Raw genomic sequence first — 23299 nt, 5'->3', positions numbered from 1 at the left:
ATTGTGGACTCACTCAGTTACTCCTTTTATCATTCATATTTCAGGACTGTGCAACAACAATGTCTACTCTAAGAGGATATTGAGAATTGAATCCTAATGTTTTTGCTTAAAATTTCCCATCCATGATTCCATGCAGATCCATTAGTAGAGAATAAAATTTGTGTTGTATTTCCGTGAGATAATCCTAAAGAAATTATGAAAGCATGCAGTAAGAGGATCACGGACGCCCTTATGTAATGATATCTAACATACCGAATCTTTAATGGTGTACTTAAACTCCCACTGCGTAACTGGTCAACAGATTACAGATTCCTCTTATGAGTGAATACAAGGTCTGTCAATATGGTCTCATTTCCTTTGTTTGCAGCTGTGGCTGGAGACAAACACCGTGGCATTTATATGCCTCATGTAGGCCACTGTGTCCTCCAGAGTGTTGCATTTGTGTTGCTTTTAGGATATTTGACTTTTTCCTTTAACTTGGAGGTCTTTGTAGAAATTGTTGATATGTTTCCAAGGACTCCTGGAGTAAGACAGACACAGCTGCAAGGTTTTTCTAAAGCTGTTTCCATTGGCCTGTGTTTACCTGACACTTGGATTGACAGCAGAGTGATTGGAAATATCCACCATTCACTGCCGTGAGCTCCTGAGTGCACAGAAAGTGCTTTTGTAGTCTGGCTGTAATGGCCCAAGTTTGAATTGAAGGTTGAGAGAAATAGCCTCACTGCGGTCGCGCACTGTGAGGAACTGACACACCACAAATAATACTCAGAAGTGGGGTCCTGATAGCATCATGGGGCACAGAGCAGATACAATAGCATGCAGGTTCTCATTTCAATGCACTCTCACAATGTTGTAATGTGCACAATCAGATGGAAGGGAAAAAATCCAGTTGAATGCCAACTTAGATTGTGTCTTGATAGTCTGTTTTTGTTCAAGCAATCTTGGCAAAAGACATCTTAAAAGTGAAACTACTGATTGCTTTCTAATTTACAACAACTAACAATTGTGAGTTCTCAAAACCAGATCAGCAGGAATAAATGATACCATGTCAGATTAAATTTGTTTTGTAAAGATAAAAACAAGGAATATGCTGATTTAACATATTAGCCTGATATCAGTCATGCTTTGACTGATCAACATTCATTGATTCATCTTCTACGGCTTATCTGTTTCCAGGTCACAAGGGGTGCCGTAGCCAATCCCAGCTCGCACTGGGCAAGGCCAATGGTCACCAGTCCATCGTAGGGCCAACACACAGAGACAGACAGAGACCACCCACAATCACACTCAGACCTACAGGCAATTTAGAGTCATCAATTTACCCAAACATGCATGCCTTTGGATGGAGGGAGGAAACCCACACAGAAAAGTGGAGAACATGCAAACAAAGGCCCTGGCCCGGGAATCGAACCCGCAACCTTCTTGTTGGTGGGCACCAGTGCTAACCACTATGAATTATACATTTTTATAATTTTCCTGATGCATTCAGCCACAGCAGGCATTGTTTCCGCTTTTAAAGCCACAGCTATCCCATGCCTGCTATGTTTGTAAAAACCACTAAGTTCTACATAATAAGGTGACAGATTTGGAAATAAGAGCACTGGTGAATTTAGAACAACATTAGATCCATTGTGCTTTTGTCCACCTTCAATCTTCAACAAAAACCTTTAACCAAGTGTTGAACATGTTGTTCCTTGTTATTTCCTTATGTGCATTTCGGCAGTATTGCATTTTATTGATCAATACTTACAAAGTTGTTGTTTTTTTAAAGACACATATAAACTGCAAGATGTGATGTAAATGGAAACAACATGGGAGGAAATAGGTGCAGATTCATAGTTTACTGCTGAAGTTAAAGGACTTATTTAGCAGTAATAACTATACTGGTCCGGAAGAAATATTGCAAGTTCAGAATCAAGTTTCATTATTTTAATCACAAAATGTGCCTGCAGAGGTGGAAAGCACTGTCCAAGACATCATGTGCTTTATTTCTATTTCTATGGCTTTATTTTTCTTCTCCTTAAATTGGTTAAAGCTCTTGGAAAGCCACCATTATCCGACCCACCACCTGCTCCCAGCAAGACTCCTTGTTACTGGCACAGGAAAGTTGCATATAGCACCTTTAAGTTGTGTTTCTTGGCAACAGCCGTTGTGTGTCAGAGGATCAGTGGACTTGTCACTGCTCCTGGGCTGCATTGTGTACACATTTGGCAGAGTGTCGAAACGCGTCTGCGTCTCAATCTTTTCCGCGTGTGGCTTTTACTTTTTAATTCCTTCGACCAGTCCGCAGGCTGCAGGTACCGCCGCTCCGATCATCCGGCTAGCTCCATTTCCACCAACGCCAATACTGTAAAACTGAAGCTGCATCACAAACAGGAAGAGGCCGACAAAAGATGAGCGACAGTTCCGCTGACGAGTAGCACCGCGACGCACGGAGCGGGGAACCAATCGGGCCGGCGGAGGACGGCGGGACTTCCTGTGTGTGACGCACACAGTCCCGGTCAACGGTGCAGGCCCCACCCTTTGTGTTTCCCACCGCCCGTCAATCAAAATACAAAGAAATCTGACAGCTAGCAACTTATTGCTACGCGTGTACAATAACTATAATTTGCCGACCATGTGCGGTGGCTTGTGACCATCCGGACCCTCCGTTTCACGACAAGTCCTGCAATGACTGGTATGTAACATCTGTCTCTGCTCACTCTCGGCGGCCAACTAGCTTCCTCAGACTCTCCGGCTACATTAGCTCGCTAGCAGGCTAAGCCTCCTGTGATAATGCTAATCAGCGCCGGCTAAAGTTAGCAGTCGCGGCTAAGTGTGTTAGCTTGTGTAGGACGCCAGTATAAGTCAGTTCATTTTAATCTAATTCTGACTAAATGTCTGTTCTCTCTATGTGATTGTGACTGTTGTTGTTGCTGGCGTTACAACAGTTGTATTAATGTTGTGTTACCATCTGGTTTGTTTAGCTAGCGGTAGCCTCAGCTGCTACCACTGTGTGAGTTGTGTTTTTTTTTTTGTTTTTTTTTTAACTGCACAGCTCCTGAACAGCCGATGAAACCAGAGGATATGGCTGCCTTGGAAGTGGACGGCGGTCAAAGCGGCTTTCTGCAGCAGGAGGACGGCAGGAGCAGCCAGGTACTGTTTCTCCCTCCGGGTCAGGACTCAACAACACGGAGTTGCAGAGTTTGTCTAAGTGTGGCGCTCTCAGACGTCCACACGGTTCACTCTTGCAGGGGGTATTGTACCCTGGCTTGATCCTCTCAGGCAACACTTCCTCCCAGGCTGCTTTCAAATCCCGCCTCCTCTGCTGGGTTTGATGCGACACATTGTACAAACCCCCCAAAAGCAGGTCCTAAACATTAGCAGGCGGTTATTGTGTGTGCTGCCTGAGGGGGATCAGCCTGGGACAAGACAGATCCAAATTTCAGACTGCCTTTTACCAATGAGTCACGCTTTCTGTGGCCCCAGACTAATGGCCACGCACTGTCTCCTTTTTAAATTCGCTCATTGTGGGTAGGACACTCAGCCGTCACCCCTTGACCTGCTAGCAACCACCTGCACTAAGGTTGGGTCACCGTCGTCAGAGGTGGACAGAGGTGCTGCCACCGATGTGGTAAGTCGGCACCTCTGCTGCATCCGACACTGCTACAGCCGAAGTGAAGCCTTCAGTCACAGCTGAGCGAAATTGGTGGTGGGGATGTAGTCAAGCACTTGCACTTGCTTTCAGAGTAATGCAGCCACTGCATTTTGGCATCAACACATAAAGATAACTCAATCCTGCAACTAAAATGTTTTTATCACTATAACAATTCAAGCAGACCCACTAAGGTAATCCATTCAGTTGTGCTCATGTGACAAGTCCTGAACAGACTACCGGGGCTCCTGGGGATCAGTCTAATGGCTAGACGGTATGATCAATTGATAAGACTGAATGATTGAATGTAAATAGTTACTGGGAAAGCAGAACAGTTTAGCTTTGATTACCTGACTTACCTGACAGGTAAATAATACTGTAGTTTAAGCTTATTGTGTTAGGTGTGCTGCTAAAACGGTAGCATTAGCCATGAACCACTGTTGAATTTGGGAAAATTTAGTTGAGGTCAGTCAAGATGTAAACCACATAACTTGATTTTTTTTTTTTTTTTTTTGAGAGAGAAAATTGTCCTATTGTGTTTTGATTCTGTTTCAAAAGGGTCTAAGTGCTGTGTCTGGTATTGTAAAATTTTACACTTTAAAGGAGCAGCAGTGGAGTTGAGTTTATAGTGAATGAACACTTCATTAAAACTGTTGTAAAATGCTGGTTGAAAGTAAAAGGAAACAAGGTTTCTGTGTGGGTATTGGCGCAAACCCTGGTATGTTCATCCAGTTGCTCTGGTAACTTAGACGGCTAAGAATGGTATGAAACTAACAAATGCACTGAAGATGGTCGAAAGCCAGTTCAGAGAGCCAGAGCAGATAAATAAAACCTTTCAATGGATTTAGATGCAGCATAGGATGCTACAGGCCATAACATTTCCCCTGTGTGCCTGTGTAGCCTTGACCACGTGCAGGATGACAGGCCTCTGACTTTGTCCAATTGCAGAGCTGTTACTGTCAGATACTGTCATATACTTTTCTTGCTCTTTCAGCCTCTTCTGATTCAAACAAGTTTGCTCATTTTGCTATTTGCTTCCCATTATTTCTGATGCTACTTCTTTGAGCTGCCATTTTTCTGAAAATATTAGTCCAAGTACAAACTAAACTTTTCTATCAATTAAAAATGCCGGTTGTAAGTAAACACATGATAGAGTGTTGTTCTTTGCTCAATCCATTTTATGAATAAGTGTTTGAGCTGCTTCTTTTTTTTTTTTTTTTAACATCAGTCATTTTCTTTCTTAGACATCTGATCCATCTGTTCACCTTACTGGGACTGATAAATGGGAGGTGTTAACACCTACGACAACAGCAAAAGAGGAATCTGGAATGATACAGATCCAAAGTCAAGGAATATTAACATCAAATGGACAGTATGTTCTTCCTCTTCAGAACTTACAAAGTCAGCCAATCTTTGTGACATCAGGAACGGCCACCTCCAATGCCAATACAGTGCCTAATATTCAGTACCAAGTTATCCCTCAGATCCAAACAGCAGATGGACAGTTGAGTTTCTCCACGTCTGGCGTGGAAGGAGCAACGCTGACTCAGGATGCCACAGGACAGATTCAGATATTGCCAGATGGAAGCCAGAGTCTCAATGTCACATCAACTGCAAATAACATAATACTTAATAACAACCAGAACCTCATATCACAGACTGGCAGTGTCCAGCAGATCCAGGGGGTTTCTATTGGCAGCCCCACCTTCAACAACCAGGGTCAGGTTGTTGCTAATGTGCCTGTGGGTTTGCCTGGGAACATTACTTTTGTTCCTATTAACAGTGTGGACTTGGACTCCCTGGGCTTATCTGGAGCTCAGACTATAGCAACAGGGGTCACTGCTGATGGCCAGCTAATTATGGGAAATCAGGCTGTTGAGGGCTCAGAGAGTCAGGTGAAGACTGATGCTCACCTCTCACAGACAATACCAGTCAGTGACTCCAATACAAATCCGGAGATTTTTGTGCCAACTTCTTCCTCTCAGCTGCACGTTCCAGGAAATGAATCAGGTCTGATGACGCAAGAGTCTTCATTGTCATCAGTGGCTACAGAACAAGCTAACTCCAGTTCTGGTCTCCAAGAAGGCTTCATCCAGCAAAATCAGGAGCAGAGTGTCCAGGTGTCCTCAGCCACACCCATAATCCAGCTACAGCAGGTGCCCGTTCAGACCACCAACGGTCAGGTGATGCAGTCGGTGGCAACAAGCGGGCAGAACCTGCAAAACGTGCAGCTGATCAACCCGGGAACCTTCATCATCCAAGCCCAGACAGTCACACCATCAGGCCAGATTCAATGGCAGACATTTCAGGTGCAGGGAGTGCAGAACCTGCAGAACCTTCAGCTGCCCACCACTCCACCACAGCAGATCACCCTGGCTCCAGTCCAGACCCTGTCCCTGGGGTCCAGTCCAGTCAGCATCAGCACAGGACAGATCCCCAACCTTCAAACAGTGACGGTCAACTCAGTGGCCCAACAGGAGGGAGACACGGACACCCCTGGTGGTAGAGTAGCTCTTTTTACTATCAGAAAAAGCACAGGAAGCCAACTGACACTCACACAGGTGTTTTCCCACACAGTGTTTCATCTCAGGAATGTGTGCATCTCACCTGAGCACACGCCTTCTTAATGTTTATCATCTTGCATTTTAAATTATACATTTTGCCAATTTGACATTTTTAAGAAGGCTGCATCTTTAGCAAAAGTGTTCTTTATTTAGTCATCATTTGTGACATCAGTTTACTCTATAAGGATTTTTGTCTATCAAGTTTATTTGATGTATGTTTTTGCCTGAAATTATTTTGCATGGTTTTAAGGGCTGAAGTTCTATTCTTTATTTTCAACGATTAATTAATTGACCCACCCAGGAGACATTTTAACATGTCGCAGTAGGAAACGCACAAGTGTAAATAATAAAATAAATTCTGTTTGCCTGCTTCAGGGTTCTGGTATCGTTCATGCTGGCTGACAATCACACTGTCGTGTCTTAATGAGACACTCGAACAGAGCAGAGACATCTTTAATTATTAATTACACCTGTGCTTTTCCTAATATGACAAATCCGAATGCCTGCAGTGAAAATGGTCCATAGTGTAGTCAACACAGTAATGGCAAAAGCAAAAAAAAAAAAAAAAAAACCCAAAACCCCACATACAGTTGTATGAAAAGCTGATATGAAGTCATCAGAACGGAAGAAAGCCAAAATAATGAAAGGCCAGATAGTTTTTAGTTAATTTTAGTTAGTTTTCATTGTGGCTTTTATGTTTTTATTTTTGTGTAATTATAACTATCAAAACATAATGAAGTTTTGATTGTAGCTAAGTCCATTTATCAATTTCTGCCACTCACATGGCCTGAAAGGTCCACAGGATACGTTTAATTAATTATCAAAATTGTCACTGATACATTTTCTGTCAATCCACTAATTATTTTATCACTGTGCTTAAAATGGAGTCTTACTCATGAAATTTTCTGCCATGCTGTCAGTCACACACAATTATGAAACACCTCTCACTGTTCAGGCTTTTTGGCATGTAATTACCAGTGCTTGTTTTGCTATTAACATACACATTACTTTCAGACATTCACATAAAGGAAGAGCCAGACTCTGGAGAGTGGCAGCTGAGCACCGACTCCACTTTAAACACCAACGATTTGTCCCACCTTCGTGTCAGGCTAGTGGATGAGGAGGATCAGTTGGGCCAGGAGGGCAAGAGGCTGCGCAGAGTAGCATGTACTTGCCCCAACTGTAAAGAGTCGGGGGGAAGGTGAGTACGCATGATTTGACCTCTTTGCAAAAAAATCTTGGGGACCCTAACTGTCAGTGCATGTGTTTTTCAGAGGATCCAGCATGGGGAAAAAGAAGCAGCACATCTGCCACATCGCAGGCTGCGGGAAAGTATATGGGAAGACATCGCACCTGCGAGCACACCTGCGCTGGCATTCAGGGGAGCGACCTTTTGTTTGCAGCTGGATGTTCTGTGGGAAGAGGTTTACACGCAGTGATGAGCTGCAGAGACACAGGCGAACACACACAGGTGCCCTTTTTTTTCTCCCTTGGTGTTTGCACATCAGGAAAACATCAGGAAAATCAGTAAAATGTGTTAATTTGTGCCCTGCAAAGTGAGTCCTGTAAGGAAATAATAGTGTTTGCCCTGCCCCATTTCTATTGGATTTCCATGTAAAATGTCAGGTTAGGATTGACGCTCATTATGAAAAACATCCAGATTTCACAGAGTTGGTGGTAATTTTACAGTTCAGAATGTTTAAAATTGTTTGTTCTGCACTGTCATTTACAAAATTTGTTAACATCAGATTACATAACAAAAACCTTTTAAGAGATTCCAGTATTTAGCTTTCTCTTTTATTTTTATCACATAATTTTCAGCATCTGAGTCAGGACCCAGCTTTCTGCCGACTCACCTGATCTCTATAATTACAATTGCAGTGACTTCAGACATGTAGCAAATTCATGTATTATTTCTTCATGGGGCAGGTTGGCATTTAGCACCTTGTACAGTGATTTAACTTTGGCTGAATACAATGTATAAATGTATGTCATGTATGTATAAAATACAATTTTATACATACATGACAGTTTATTTTACATTAAGTCTTTTCTTTTTATTTTGTTTTATTCTTGAAACAAACCTAGTAAAGTTTATTGAAGCTGTTTTAAACTTGTCTCCCTACCTGTGAAGAATAACCTCCAGATAGATGCCATGTTTTTGACCATTTCTAGATGTATTGAACCTCAAACTATGTTTCAAACTATATTTTCTCTCTGGCAGGAGAAAAAAAGTTTGTCTGCCCAGAATGTTCCAAGCGCTTCATGCGGAGCGACCACCTGGCAAAGCACATTAAAACTCATCAGAACAAAAAAGGTGTGAACTCCGGCAGCTCAGTGGTGGCCTCAATGGAATCTGCGGGGTCCTCAGACAGTATCATCACCACGGCAGGCGGGACCACCCTCATCCTCACCAACATCCAGCAGGGCTCCAGCGCCGCCCAGGACATCCTGGCCAATGCAGAGATCCCTCTCCAGCTCGTCACCACAGTAGCAGCCAGTGAAGTCATGGAGTGATTCTACTCCACTTATGAACTTTGGCAAACTCTCGCATACTGTATACTCCTACCTGCATTTTTATTCAAATTGAAGAAAAACTAAAATGATAGATCTATATAAATATATATATTTTAACACAGAAATAGTCAGTCCATGTCCATACTCAGTTTTTACTGAGGAAAAACTAGCGTTGGAAAATGAAAAAGGATAAAGATGGAAAAGACATTGCAGTAAATACACAAGGAAATGCCTTATTTTGTACAATACTGTGTAGTTGCAGTTGTAGGATGTCATTTTGTTTTAAATCAACTTATTTGTTAATAATGTGTTTTTCATGAAAAATTATTGGTAAGTTGAGCAATTCTTTTTTGTTGATGGTGTAATCTGATGATGTCCTTGGTAAATAAGGTTTGTTCCATATTTACTTTAAGCAAAGACTAAATCTTACAACAGATAACTGTATCCATCTGAATTAATGTTATTGCTTATGTCAATGCAAATTTCTTCATGTTATGCTTTTTTTTTTTTTTTTTTTCAGTTTTGATTGCAGTCAGTCAACCAGTCAGTTTGCAAATTAGCAACACCTGCTTCCTCCGTTTATTTTTCTGAAACTTTGCTCGCACCGACTGCATTTTGCAGGTGGAAATAAGAAACAATCAAAATTTTGTATTGTAATTCCTCTTGAACATATACTGTTGATATGATACACATTATTTGCCTATTAAATATTTTGACTGAACTGCTATTTATATCAGACTTTACATAGAAAATACATTTGTGATATGAAAATCCAAAATATTTCATATTGCTCCATCTTATGTGATTAAAACGTGTTTTTGCTAAGCCTGTTTTGGGGGACTTCAAAACAAAAACATAACAAAACATGTCTTGTAATGTGAAGAGAAAAGCCATTTTTTGAAGGTAATTGCCAAATTTGACTACAAACTCAGGATGACTTGTGGCTGTGTGATGTGAGTAAAGTAAATCACCCCTGTAGCTTTTTGGACTATGGAAGGTGTTACGGTGTTATGAAATGTTAGTTTGATGGACCAAAAGCTGAGATGAATTAAGATGTCGCCATGTTATCTATGCTTATATAATCCCACTATTAATATCATGTTTAGTTTCAGTGATAAGGACAAACAATGCTGTGGAAACAGCTTTGCAGAATCCTCCACCAGTATCTTGCTCTATCAGTCCTGTCATGCAGTTGGAATTCTGTCTATTACCAAAAGAGGTACTCTTTCATCAACAATGTTCTCATTATTTTCATTTATTTGTTAATCCTATTGTATAAAAACGTTTTGTATCTTTCCAAGACACTGCTTTATATGCACTGTCAGTAAATGTACATTGTTTCTGTCTGTGTTGATTCTTTTCATTTTCTGTATGTTGCATTTGCCTCTTCAGTGTTGATTGCATTATTTTTTTTTTATTTTTTTTTTTTTTTCGGTTTTAACTTTTTTATCCCTACCCTCAGCTGTTGAATTGTCACATGGATATACAGACGCAGTGCAAGATTTTTCCACCCTCTGATAGTCCTTCAGCCTTTAAGTCCGACAACAAGACACTGAAGTTATAACCTCATTCAAATCGTCTGTATAAATATGTCAATATAACTTCATAAATATAAACTTTTTCTGTTACACTTGAATTTCCTTACTTTTTTTTTGTTTGTTTTATTTGATAGTCCCTTGTTTATTGTATCTATGTTTTACCTTGACTTCCTGAGGGCAGATTGAAATTTTAAACTAAATGGACTAAATGTGAGACACAGAATTTTTCCATGCTCTCAAAATCTTTTGTATTGTTTCTTTTTAAGTCATGTCATGCAGCCAGGAGGAGACCCCCACCCCCACTTATTCTGCGGGTCGGTAGCCCAGTAGATGTCACTACAGCCAAGGGAGCAGGACGAGAGGTATGTTTGACCCCAAGACCTTCCCTTATAGCTGCAGCTCAGATGAAGGCAGAAGTCACTGGGGCCAGCGAGAGGTGTGGACCCTCAATTAACCACAACTTAATGTCACACAGAAATGTCAGAAACATATTCTGTTGCTGGAGAACAAAATGTAGTCTCGTGACTTTGAACAAACCCTGCAGAGGCATGAAAGCTAAAAGCTTCTTACCTGGATTTCTTATTGCTAAAAATTGCAATTGCTTAATATTTTGTCATATGAAACAACACATGCTTATTAGATATGTTTTTTCTCTTACACTAAATGGGTTATTTTATTAATCAGTTATTGTTGCTGTTTTTTGATGTAAGCCTCAAGACATCAACTCGAGGCTGTTGAAATCTATTATAGCCTGCCTATTTGTGGCTGTGAACATGTATACAATGGACATCTATGAAAAGATTTATCTGGTAAATCAGAGTGAGAAGCACATACTTTTTGACTCGCAGTCAATTTGTTGAAAACGAGTCAGTGTTACCTATAACGTTAAAAAGAATTCGTCCATTTTGCCGTTCCTTTCATTTGCATAATTTAATGAATCCAATTCATTGTAATGCAATACCAAGTGCAGCAGGAACATAGAATGACAGTTTGAGTTAATGAAATGTGTTAACGGTATCATCATTTACTTGTATGTTAATTAGTCCAATTAATTTCCCCTGCTCGGTAATCTGAATATTATAATAATCTTTGCTCCCCTGCAGGAATGAAATCTATGATACACAGACCTCTGGGACAATCAGAATTGAGAATCGTCGTTCTTCCAGTTGGGAAGTGTGGCAGATTTGAAAAATGTGAGTGCTTGAAATATTCTTTAGGTAAGGGACTCGAGAATGTTTCTGTGCCAGGACTTTTATTCCCCCCCCCCCCCCCCCTTTTATCCCCCCCTTGTATTCCCTATGCTTGATCCCCCCCCCCCCCTTATAACTTGCCTTAAGCCTTTATGATGCAAATCACCGCGCAGATGGAAATGTAAGGAGGAACGGAGGATAGCTGGTGTCAGAGCCAGGAGGATAACTTTGACTCACTTGACAAAGTGCCATTTCCTTGTAACAGGAACAGGCATGGATCTCCTGGCCACGGCAGATAAAAGCTGCCATCAGTGGGTGATCCTGCCCAGCAGCTCAGCATGTTAAAGCGGGATGAGAGAGAGAGAGTGAGAGACGATGCGGCTGCTTTGCATGAATGACAGTGTCCACAATGACCACCTGCCTCACAGGCAGACTTTGTCAACAAACTGTGGTGGCACTTAAATATCTCTATCAGCATCATCTTAGCATAGAGGAATGAGCTGAGCTTTGATGAAGCTGGAGAGGTCTCAGTAGCTTCAGTCAGTTGTTATAGCATTAAAAGAAATACACAGACACTGATGCAAGACAAGTAAAACTTTTTGTGGCTTTGATTTTCTGAGGTAAATACACCTTTACAACAGACGTATGAATTATTTGAACATTGTGCAGAGCAAATCTTGCGAAAGAGTGAGACACAATTCGAGTTGAGTCCTATTTTGCAGAGTAAAAGGAAAGCTTTTTCAATTATGCCGCTTTAGTATTGTGTTTTTGGTGACAGACAGGTATCATTTCAAACAGTGCTTACACTACGAGTTGTTTGTGTTTTTTTATTGTGGCAAATAGCTTTGGTTTGCTGCGAAGCTCAGTTTGAATAGTGGTGTAATTGTGCACAGGGCTCAACTTCTCTTCCAATTCATGTGCAAAATGCATAAATACAATAACTTTGCAGAGGGAGAGGAACACTATAATCAAGCAATAACATTTCCGACTGTATGTGTGATAAAATTCAAAATGCTATTGGGATTATGGTTCTTAAGCATTGGGAGGTAATGTGAACTGCTGGCAGAAATGACTTATTTCATTATACTGTCCCAAATATACAAAATACTTCAGTGAGAGGGCTGCTTCTTCCCTATCCCTGCCCAATTTTAACAGTTTTCCTCAGTTGTTGAAGGATAGGCCTGCAATTTTACAAAATGACTATTATTTGCTTTTCTCAAGGAATCAACAACTTCAAAGTACAGTGCAATGAATTGTTGGGTCTCTGCAGCTGCATTCATTTACAATATGTCTTTTCTGTGAGGCATCTCACACAATTTAGAGCATAAAGCCTTTATTTAATTTCCTTTTGGATATAAACTGCAAGCTTCTTCATAAGTGAAAAGCACTTACTATCCTGTTTCGTATTTTGTTTACAGCACTGCATTAATGGTGTTTTTCTCTTAAACCATTAGGACATTGGAAAGTACATTTTAAAAAAGTGTCTTGTGTTTCTTCATTCCTGACACATTGTTGCCCTTGATCAACTGGAGAACTACAGACAATAGAGCAGATCATTTTCCCCAGGCAAGGAAACACAGCATGGATCAACTCAATAACCTGATATTCTCTGTCTACTGAATGTGGCCAATTTAGCAAAGGTCAGCGCCTTTTTTTTTTATTCCAGAGACGATTTGGTGACCTCCCTCTGGAGCCACAGCAGGATCAGAGGAGACAAACAGAATGGTTGAGCTAGAAAGTGCTTTTGTTGACATTGCATTCAGGCCTGGACTTCTCAAGGTGAACACATACCTGGTGGGGGAGTTGGGAGGCTATTATGCAAACCTGATAGATATGGCCAGCAGTCGCATGCTTGAGAATTTAGTTTATTGTGTATCTTCACTTGTCATTTATGGTGTCAGGGCAGTTGGTTAAAGTTAAAGCTGGACAGCAAATTAGAAAAGTACGGTGCATATGTGTCAGTTTGCCTGCAATTCATCTCCCATCATCCTTTTATATGCAAAAGTGCCAGTTATAGCTTCAAACTAAACACTCTAGTTTTGCAGAAATTATGGTCTTACTTATTTCAAGTGCAATCATTTTTTGCTTTCTTTATTGCGAACTTTTCTCCCTCTTTCTTCCTCTGATCATACTGTGAAAATTGAATTTGACAACAGTGAGACACCACCGTCAAATTCCCCACATTATATTGTCCTTTGTATTCACACAGCGTGTGTCTGCTTTGGTGAGGAGACAATTGCATAAGATGATGTTATACATGTATGAGAAGATTAGAACGGATCATTTTAGCCATTCATTAAAGCAGTCCTAGTTTTTCCACCGTATGAAATAACTCTTTGTCTTTCCTTTCCACCTCAAGGTCAAATGTGACAACAGCTTCCTTGGACTAAAGTCTGGGAAAAACTGTGTGTTCACTCAATATTTTCTTTTGGTGACAAGAGCTGGCCTTCATCGTTACTCAGACCATTGAAAACGATTTCAGATTTGAAAGGAGACGTTTTGTATCTGAAAATGTACATTAAATGGTGTCAACAACATCCTGGAGGTCAGAATAGAGTCCCCATGGAGACTGAATCTGGCAGCCGTGTTCGAAGACTCGACACCCCCCTGAGTGGCGGCTCTGTGATGGCTCTCAGTTTCTCTGGTGATGTCCCTGGCAGGCTTGACACAGGTAATATGCATGCAGGCTGACAGTGCCTGGGATGTGCTGCAGAGACAATGATGTACATATCATTTTCCTCGCTGACTGATTGAAGACTGTAATCTGTGTTGGACTTTCTCTCTGATTACACACGTCTCAGGGAGCAAAACAAGGGCTCTGAGCTGCCACTGGGCACTGGGCTCATCCAGGGCTTTCAGCCTTCAAGAGGACTGAAGTCCACCTTTAAGGTGAGCTCAATTTTCGTCCCATTTACACTATTGTTACAAGTGTCGGATAGAATGCATCTGGTAGATAGTGGTCAAACAGTGGCTGTCGGAAGATGACACAGGAACAGAGATGTATCTGGCACCCAAGGTCGTCCTATTCCCATCTTCAGCATAGTCACAAATGTCTGAAAGCTGCTGCAAAGGTGCTCACAAAGAGTGAAACATCTACAGTAAAATGAATTTTTCAGACACCAGTAAAAAGCTGGTGAATGTAAAAGTGTCTTGTACAGCTCAACAGGCCAATGCCAAACCTTCCCAACACAACCAATGACATGCAGACAGAGAATATATGCATCTAATATTCTGGTGATCTCCGGAAAAACAGAGTTCAGTTTAACTGTGACACATAGCGCTTTATTTTTTTGTTTGTTTTGTTTTTGTTTTTTTCTTGCATAATATACAATGTTAACAAACACTCAGGCATTCGACATGCTCTCAACTTGTCTGTGTAACCTTGTGAGGTACACTTGTGTCTTTAAGTAAAACCTGAGAGATTTCTCTGTTGACAATAGGTCAATCCTTTACAGAAGGTACCCTGCACATTACAAGGTTGGTCTCGAGGGAGAAGTAATGGGTTCTGGGCAATTGACCAACCTGCCATGCTTTACTGCACCTGCACTGAGTTAGAGCTGTCATCATTACCACTTCCTCTAACGTTCCCTCCGCAGCAACCCAGACACTCCCACTTACGGCGATATTTCACTTTGGTGGAACATTTTCACTTTTTATCATGCATCACTCTGTACGCAAGTGGAGGCAATCTAGCTTTAAGATTCAAAGTAGTAAGGTAACCTCTATCAGGCCTTTGGGGTACGCACTAAAACATAATGTTTCCAAAATAGCCCCCAGTTACCAGCTATGATTCTGACTTGAACTTTTCAGATTGAGAACCATGCTCACCAAAAAGAAAGAAATTTTAGGGAAAACGCTTCCTTAAACTTGTCCATATATTTTCTCTTTGTCAGACTAGAGTAATATGACATTTTTCATCAATGACATTTATCCAATGTTTTATTTTTGTTGTGCAAAAGTATTGCAATCATGTAATCTAAAAATAATTGTAAGGCTATTCTGTAAACTAAACAAACAAATAAAATACAGCAGTTCAATTGCTGATTAAAAAACAGCAATAATGATTATAGGAAGGTCCTTCAATATAATTAGCTTTTTTTTTTTTATTTAATAATAATAATAATAATAATCCCTAAGAAAATTGTTGTACTGAACTGAGAAGGTCACAAACAGCTCACACATACATCTTACTGCTAACAAAGCCTGAAATCAAGTCTACTCAACATGTCCACCTAAAATTTTAGTTTAAACAGTAGTTAAATAATAACACCAAGCTGGTCAAGGTTCACTAGCATTATCCTGAACAAACAAACAAAAAGGGATCCCCTCCCCCATCTTACCACAAAGTCCATTTAGCAGTGTTCCAAATCCAATTTACATAATTTCCTAATCACAGGTCTGACTTGGACAAATATTCCAACAAATACAGGTCTTAGAGAACAAAATCTGGTTTCTAACTCTGGTAATAATTCTCACACACGAGATTATTTTATGAATTTGTATTATTTTGTCTTGACTACAGATAAAATGTTCAATATTCATGCTTTTTGTACAACAAATATCAGAAATGATCAAGGCCTCTGGCAACTTTTCTGTGACTTGCAGATGTTTTTCCCTCAGTTTTCCCTTCTTCCTCCCACACATGTCTTATATCAGTATTTGCCGGATCCAAAACGACCAGCTTTGAAAATGAAGGAGAGGAACTTTACATTGTGCCAGAAAAAGGAATGGAAATTACGGGCAGTGTCAGATAATTGAGCTTGTCGTAAGAGACATGTTAATAACAGACGGAGATGCAGAAGACTTGTCACTCCGTACCCTGGGTGACAGACTCTCTCTGCTGTTGATGAGCTGTTTTAGAGGGGAAATTGTTCCACGCAAACACCATCGTTATTACAAGCTGGCAAGCTGCTCGCTTGTGTACCCAATTCTGCTTGAACTGACAGAATCCAATTGACCGGCACATATTCATGCACTTTATTTTCTTTATTCTCACCAACAATGCAGATAATTACTGCACCAAGTAAAACTGAAAATAGAATTTCACTGTGTCCCAGAAAACAATGCCAGAGCTGTCTCAGCAACATGTCTGCTGAAATTGCCGTGACTGGGAGACCTACTGTACGACAAGCAGCAATCCAATATTGCTTGTCAACTTAAAACCTACTGAAACCATATTGGCATTCTCTTCTTTTATGGAAGAGAATGAAATAACTTGCATTTTTCATGCTGTCATTGTCCTCACTGCAGCAAACCTTTTTTCAACAAAGCACTTAGAGCTTTATCAATGTGCTCACTGTTGTGTTATATGACCCAGTCTTTTTTTTTAATGGGCCTCTGTGTGTCCTGTCTTGGGTAAATGCATCCATCTATCATCACTCAGTTTTACAAGTTATCTGTTTCTGTGGCCTGAGACAATGCAATCAGTATGAACATTAAAAAAAAAATCTCCCGAAGTCTGAAATTACAGAATCAACATTTGAACTTGGGATGTCATTAATCTTTGGATTGCTTCTCAGGCAATCAATGGGAGAATGATCATGCATACAGAATATCTTTGGACATTAGAAAGTTTGAGAATTGCTTATTTTGAATGGGCCGTAAACTGAGAAATGTTCCTCCATATTCAAGTTCAAATTGGCATCTGGTAATCTGACCCACCTATATATGAATGATTCACCATTTTCAGATCTATTTATTTACCAAAGAAGTTGATATAAACAATGTTTATGTCTCAGGGAAAAATGTAGGCCTGCTTTAATAGAAGAAGCCATGTTTACATAATGAAATCACATTTTAATTTCTGTATGTATTGTTTGTTTGTTTGTTTGTTTTTTCAAGTAAAATCAACTACTGATTAAGCACACAAGTATGTTTCACTTTAGACTGCATCAATTTGCATCACTAATATCAGACTGAAGTGAAATTGTAATTTGCTACTTTATGTTTTAATTCAAAGTCAGTGTTGTGTGTTGATTAGTTTGCTATTGCTATGGCTATGGCTTAGGAAATAATAGGAAATAATTTGTTTTTGAGTTTGGTTCTTTAAAACTCACAACTAATGGTATTTATAGGTTTGGCTGTTTACATATTGAAGCTTAATAAACAGGAAGTTTCAGAAAGCTGATAAGTTAAACCTCCAAATGGATTCATCTGTCTAAAAATGATCAGACAAAGATATTGGTGTGGCATATTTACCCTAAATTCTACATTTGTGTGTATCGTCTGTCCCCTCAGGAATTACTGCGATCAGCGGAGGAGCAAATGGGACATTGTCTGGGATGCTTGTGCCCTCAGAGAATAACGTCCATGTTGGGACGGGTAAGTGTCTCCCAGACACCAGATCACATCTGCTGGGTTCACGTCCCTCTGCTACCGCCAACAGAATTCATTAATAAGGATCCTTTACCCGAGCCATGTCAGTGTGTCATGTATTTTTTCATCACTTTAACTTTGTTGTGAGTCCCAATGTTTGGAGGATGTGTGGCTGTCATACCAATGTATAGGGACACTTCAGTGCCGCTGTCCAACAAGTCGTCCGTTATCTGAGGGAAATGTGTCCGTCCAGAGGTGAGGGCGGCTTTGTGCTCTCAACCAGGCCACCTCTCAGCCTTTGTGCCAGTAACAAGCTCAGCTCAGGCTCCAGCGAAGCGAGAAATTGTAAACTCTCCGGAGAGGCCCAGTGGAGAGATAAGGGCTTAGTGTTTGCTGGCAATGTGCATGGGGATGAATCTGATACGGCCGAGTCCCACGCCAGAATGGGAGTGATGATACCTCCCCTTCTATGGAGAGTTATGTTTAATCCCTTTTGCCAGTGTATTCACTTGCAAATATTCCTGTCACCATTAATATGTATTAACATCCTTCACACACTGTTCAATACAGATTTATCAGACTCTATTTTTCCCCTTGTGCTCACCATCGTCTCTGCTGCTCTTCAACCAGCTTTTTAGAAGAGATCAGACCTGAATATGTTGCCGATGTCCGAGTAGCAAAACCTTTGCCTGGAGATTCAGCAGGGTTCAATATAGACCCCACTGAGTCTGCAGCCAAGTCTGCCATAGTTTATTATTCATTTGTTCAAAGACATTTTTCATTACCCTCCAAAAAGAAATGTTCCTTTTTGTGACCATGGCAAAACTGAAAAGTGTGCCATGGTAATTAGGCTGTTATCACCATGTTCTTTGCATGCTCAAAATGTACTAAAAGCAGTGTTACAAATAACATTCAACACTCCTAAATAGTCTTATATTTGAATATATGAAAATCTTACAAAACGGTTTTGGACAATTTATTTATTTTTTTTTTTTTTTTGCAAAAGTGTCCAATATTTTCACTACATTAACCTAACTAACCTAATTAATCAAATTAAGACAAAAACACTTTAGTCTGCAATATATTTATTTTCCTTTTCAAAAGAAAAAAAAGGTAAAGATATTCCTCCAAGATGTGTGTATAAGGCAGTATAGATTGTTTTTTTTTTATTTTTAATCTTTAAAAGGTTATCAAGCTGTTAAATTGTACCTGAACTAAATTTGTAGGTCAGCCCTTTGTCTCACTCACTTACGAAGATTTCAATGTGAAATTTCTCACTCCTGGCATTTGGCACTTCAATTCTTTTTTTAATTTTACTGTAATTTCGATTTACAGTATATGATATCATCTAACAAGATGAAGAAAGTTGGATGGGATTTGTGGGCGATTTTGTCTGTTTGCTGGTCTAATCCAGACAAAGCCCTGAGAAGCTCATTACAGCCTGGTGAGGCCTTAAGCCTGTGCTGGCAGCATTAAAGCAGCCAAGAACTGTCTGTCAGTTTCCTGGCAGAGCCCAAATCAAGCTGTCAATTACTGGACGTGTTTATGGAAATTACATGTTTGTTAACATGCTGGAAAAATGTGCTCTCGGCTCAAGCAGCATGTGTTCGGAGAAACAATTTTGCTCAGAAATCACCTTTCAAATGGATGAAGGTGATCCTCATCAGATCACAGACACGAGAGGCATTTTAACTCTCCCTGTCCTGATACGTGTGAGAAAAAGCCCAGACGGAAGGCGGCACAACTAAAAATCAGAGGTGGAGTCCTCATGTGACGCTGTGTTTTTGTTTATTAAGTCACCTCACTGCTGTTCAGCATCCTTTGTTACTCTCAAAGATGGAGAAGCTCGGATTTGGAAACAAATGCAGCAGCGAAAAAGAGAGCAGCATGTTTGACTTCAGTCACTCATATGTTTGACAGCTGTGCAAAGTAACGATTTCACTGAATGCATTTTATTAAATATTCAGCCACCTCTAATGGTTAAGTGAATTAGCCACTAGAGGGAGCAACACTGGTTGCTAATCAAGAACAGCAAGTAAATGATTTAAACACGATATTTCCATTTTCATTCATTCTATATTTACGGCTTGCATTGACGCACACTTAACAGTTTCCACCTGAAGAATGGTTCTTTCTAAAGTATAGCTTCAAAGTTAAATAGATTCACAGCAATGCGGCGTGAAAATGAAGCTATCTCTAGCATTCAGTGTTATGTCTTAAATGAGATGTTTATGTCAATTTCCCTGTTGATTTTCCCTCACATAAAGGCCTTGATTTCAGCCTCCCAATGATCATGAAATTGAGCCAATCGACATGCATATCTCAGATGTCTGGTGGAGCTCATCTTAGACAAGGTAATTTTGTCAGAGCAATTACCATTGTAATGTATTCCAAAGTCAGGGCATTTTCTGCTGCTTAGGTGAGCCGCTGACAGCATGTTTTGATTTTTAAGCAATTGTGCTTTTCACTCTGAGATCATGCCAAGGTCTGCATTTCTCCCTATGTAACAACCCGCCATGATTCCATTATTTCACATTAACATCTAATTACCTCACTCAGACCCGCAGCTATATTGAAAAAGCCACAGTGAGTTCTGGGGTTTGACAAAGCTGTAAGTAAAGATGGGGTTGGGGGGGTGTTTATGAAGAAGAAACTCTAACTGTAAGACATACCCAATTCTCAGTGGACCCGTATCACCTGTCAGAGATGATGACAATGCCCTAGAGAATGTCACTGTGCAGTGAAACTGTCATCACACAATTACTCTCGCCATTACTGGCCCTACATCTCCATGTAATGACTGTGACACACTTTACAATTCAGATTGTATTCTCAGTCATTGGCACTTAAATGCTGCACTCCGTTTTATGAAAAGATAAAGATCTCTGTAATCTGCCAGAGCTCAACCATCCCTTGAAAGCTTGTCAGACGGCATTTTGTCGTTCACAAGAAGTTGTCATACCCCGTAGCATCTTCCTTTGTTGGGCTGGTGAAAGTGTCTTTTTGAGTGCACTATTGTGTGCTTGTTGATATGTGCTTGTCTATAGAGTCAGACTGTGTTTTGGTCCAGTTATCTGTGAGTCATCACAAGAGGAGTGTGCATTGTGGTGTATTGTGTACAGTTCAGATGAGAATAGAGATCAGGACAGAAAAGCAGATGATTCCTTAGTCATTGATCATCAAATTAAGATCTGAATGATGCTTGTTTTGTTGTAATGTGGCAGAGATGTTGAGTGTACGATGCCCCCAGATTTAAATTCAGTCTTTCACTGTGGATTCTTACATCTTAGATCACACGACTTGAGATATTCTATTTATATATTTATATATATTCTTTTTTTTTTTTTTTTTTTTACATGTTCAATAAATCCCATTAAAGGTCATCCAATTCACTCACACTAATTATACTTTCTTAGTCTGGGCCAGTTAGACAAACACTTCTATTTTTAAACAGTCTACAATACAAACATATAGTTTAAAAAAGCTAAATAATTTCCTAAAATAGTTGGTGATTCAGTTTTTAAGAATGGTCACTCAGACAGGACTAAGATGTTGATTAATACACTGAGCTCCAGTTAGTGTTTTTTACAGTATGTCAGGGAGGATTAAGGTTAATCAGACTTTAACTGCACCTATAATATTTAATTAGTTTAAATACTTCAGTTTATACTTTTATTGTGCCTTAAAATTTATTATTACAGCAACATCAAAAACATTAGCAGATGGACACTATAAAAACACAGTGAAACAAATGAAGACATAAGATATTCAGATTAATTATTTATAGTGCACAGGACAACAAAATAAACCTTTTACTGATGGAAACATCAAGAAAAATGTTGATTAGTTAAAGAGCTAACAGGAGAACGAACAGGTCCTTTATGTTACTGTGTATGACCGTTCAGAAGCAGTCAGATAAAGTCTCACTTCCCAGATTTTCTGGGGTGGTTGTGTCTGTCTGTGTGATTTGCCAGGTGAAACTAAGTTTCAGTCGTTAGCTGGTCTGGGAACAGTCCCAGTGCACCACCAACTGCAAAAAGCCCAACTGCCAGCCTGCGTGTGTGATAGCAGATTGAGTTTAACAAGCCAGATGGGTTGTAATCGTCTGATCAATCCAATGTTTGTGAGCTTTTATGCCTTTTATTATGGTTTGTTTTCCTTACGTGCTATTTCCTCTGTTGATTGGCCTTCCCTTGGGGAGGGTCCGTGTCAAAAATACTTTTGCTGCCTGACCAGTGTTACTTCTCTCAGGATGTGGAGTTATATTGTGTGCTGTCTGAGCTGGGCAGCACCTCCCATGAAAGTGACTGGAGCAGCATTATCTTCCACGCCTGTCTGCCACGCTGCTGCAGTTTTCGCTCTTCCTTTTTTCAGCAGTTGTCTGGCACAGCACTGTGTGATTAATGCTGCCCCGCTTGGCTCTGTGCAGGGCTTAGCGAAGAGGAGTTTCCTCTTGGTAGCTGGAAGGAATAAAAAATTTGTTTAGGCATTTTCAAATGTCATGAGATTGTGTGAATTCTCGTGCAGCTGGGAGATATTCATGTTCCTCCATCGTCAATTTGCTTCCCTCCATCTGAACTTTAGACTTTACTTATGTTGCAGGTATTATTATTTTCATGCCACGTGTAACAGCAGGCCTTCTTTCCAGTCATCAAAGTTAAGAGTTGGTGCAGATGTGAAGAGGTTAACCCTTTTGCACTTTTGCAAGCTGTTGACTAGTTGTCTTGCCTCTCCTTTACTTTATCACAGTAATTGAGACTATTTTCATAGCACTTCTCTTTCTTTGCCTAGATATTGCATTGTACTGGATAGATCCTCAACAAGCTCAATCACAGAGAACTAATTTGACTGTATTGTTTGACAAGTGTTCCTTGCAACTTGGTGTGAGTGAGATGCAATCTGAGAACAATTATGCCATTTTCTGAGAACAGTATGGGGCAGGTAACGACCATTTCAGATTTTCACAGGTTAAATGTAATGACCACTCTCAGAGTTTGTAAAGGTTTTTTTTTTTTTTTAAATATTCAAAATGTCTGCTGTTGCTCAGGTTGAGGAAAGAAAGTGAAATACTGGCTCTATGTATATATATTTTAGTTAACTTCTTCCTTTAAACTTTTGGTTCTGTGGCCACCTGCTCTGTGAAAAGTGGATCTAGTCATTTTCATATATGGTTATAACTTAATTCTAATTCTGCAGCACATCAGGTACCTAATCTTAAAAAATGGTAGGTAAAAGACCCTGAAGGTGCACTGGCATTTGAGAGGTAGTGAAGTAAAAGAGCTCAAGGTTGCAGAGGACTGAAACCCATCTGATCCACATCTTTGAAACCCCTGTTGGACTTTTAAATTTTTATCACTCCTGATATTTGTTCTCGATGGCAAATTAACAGCCCTCCTTGTGCCATTCAGTTTCCTTTCTGAAGACAAGGCTTAAATTTTGTCTAACTACCTGAATTTACTACTCTTCTATTTTTCACGCGACAGAATCAATACTAGGACTGAAGAAGAGAGGATAAAAATTTATGGTATCTTGCAATTTAAT

General features: G+C 40.1%; 1 protein-coding gene and 1 long non-coding RNA gene across 5 annotated transcripts in view; both read left to right on the top strand.

The window, feature by feature from the left end:
* The first annotated feature begins 2505 nt into the window (after positions 1-2505).
* On the top strand, positions 2506-10379 carry sp3a (sp3a transcription factor). 2 transcript variants are annotated; one of them, XM_029492957.1, is made up of 7 exons: positions 2506-2677; positions 3038-3135; positions 3518-3613; positions 4879-6136; positions 7213-7399; positions 7473-7669; positions 8423-10379. In XM_029492957.1, exons 1-7 carry the CDS (start codon positions 2671-2673, stop codon positions 8713-8715), a joined length of 2136 nt encoding a protein of 711 aa, XP_029348817.1. In that variant the 5' UTR covers positions 2506-2670; the 3' UTR covers positions 8716-10379. The 2 variants fall into 2 exon arrangements, with proteins under 2 accessions (XP_029348817.1, XP_029348818.1); XM_029492958.1 differs by lacking the exon at positions 3518-3613.
* Positions 10380-13466: 3087 nt separating this feature from the next.
* The window catches only part of LOC115035231 (uncharacterized), a 41644-nt gene continuing 31811 nt past the window's right edge, over positions 13467-23299 (top strand). For 2 of the 3 annotated variants that reach the window (XR_003840311.1, XR_003840309.1), the window contains exons 1-4: positions 13467-14114; positions 14245-14332; positions 17681-17764; positions 20026-20112. This is a non-coding gene — a long non-coding RNA (uncharacterized LOC115035231). The remainder of the gene's footprint in view (positions 14115-14244; positions 14333-17680; positions 17765-20025; positions 20113-23299) is intronic. The other variant, XR_003840310.1, reaches the window with a different exon arrangement.

The sequence above is a fragment of the Echeneis naucrates genome, chromosome 21 (assembly GCF_900963305.1).
Source record: "Echeneis naucrates chromosome 21, fEcheNa1.1, whole genome shotgun sequence".
Lineage (NCBI taxonomy): Eukaryota > Metazoa > Chordata > Actinopteri > Carangiformes > Echeneidae > Echeneis > Echeneis naucrates.
Note: the sequence above shows the minus strand (reverse complement) of the source record. Positions and strands in the feature narration are given on the sequence as shown.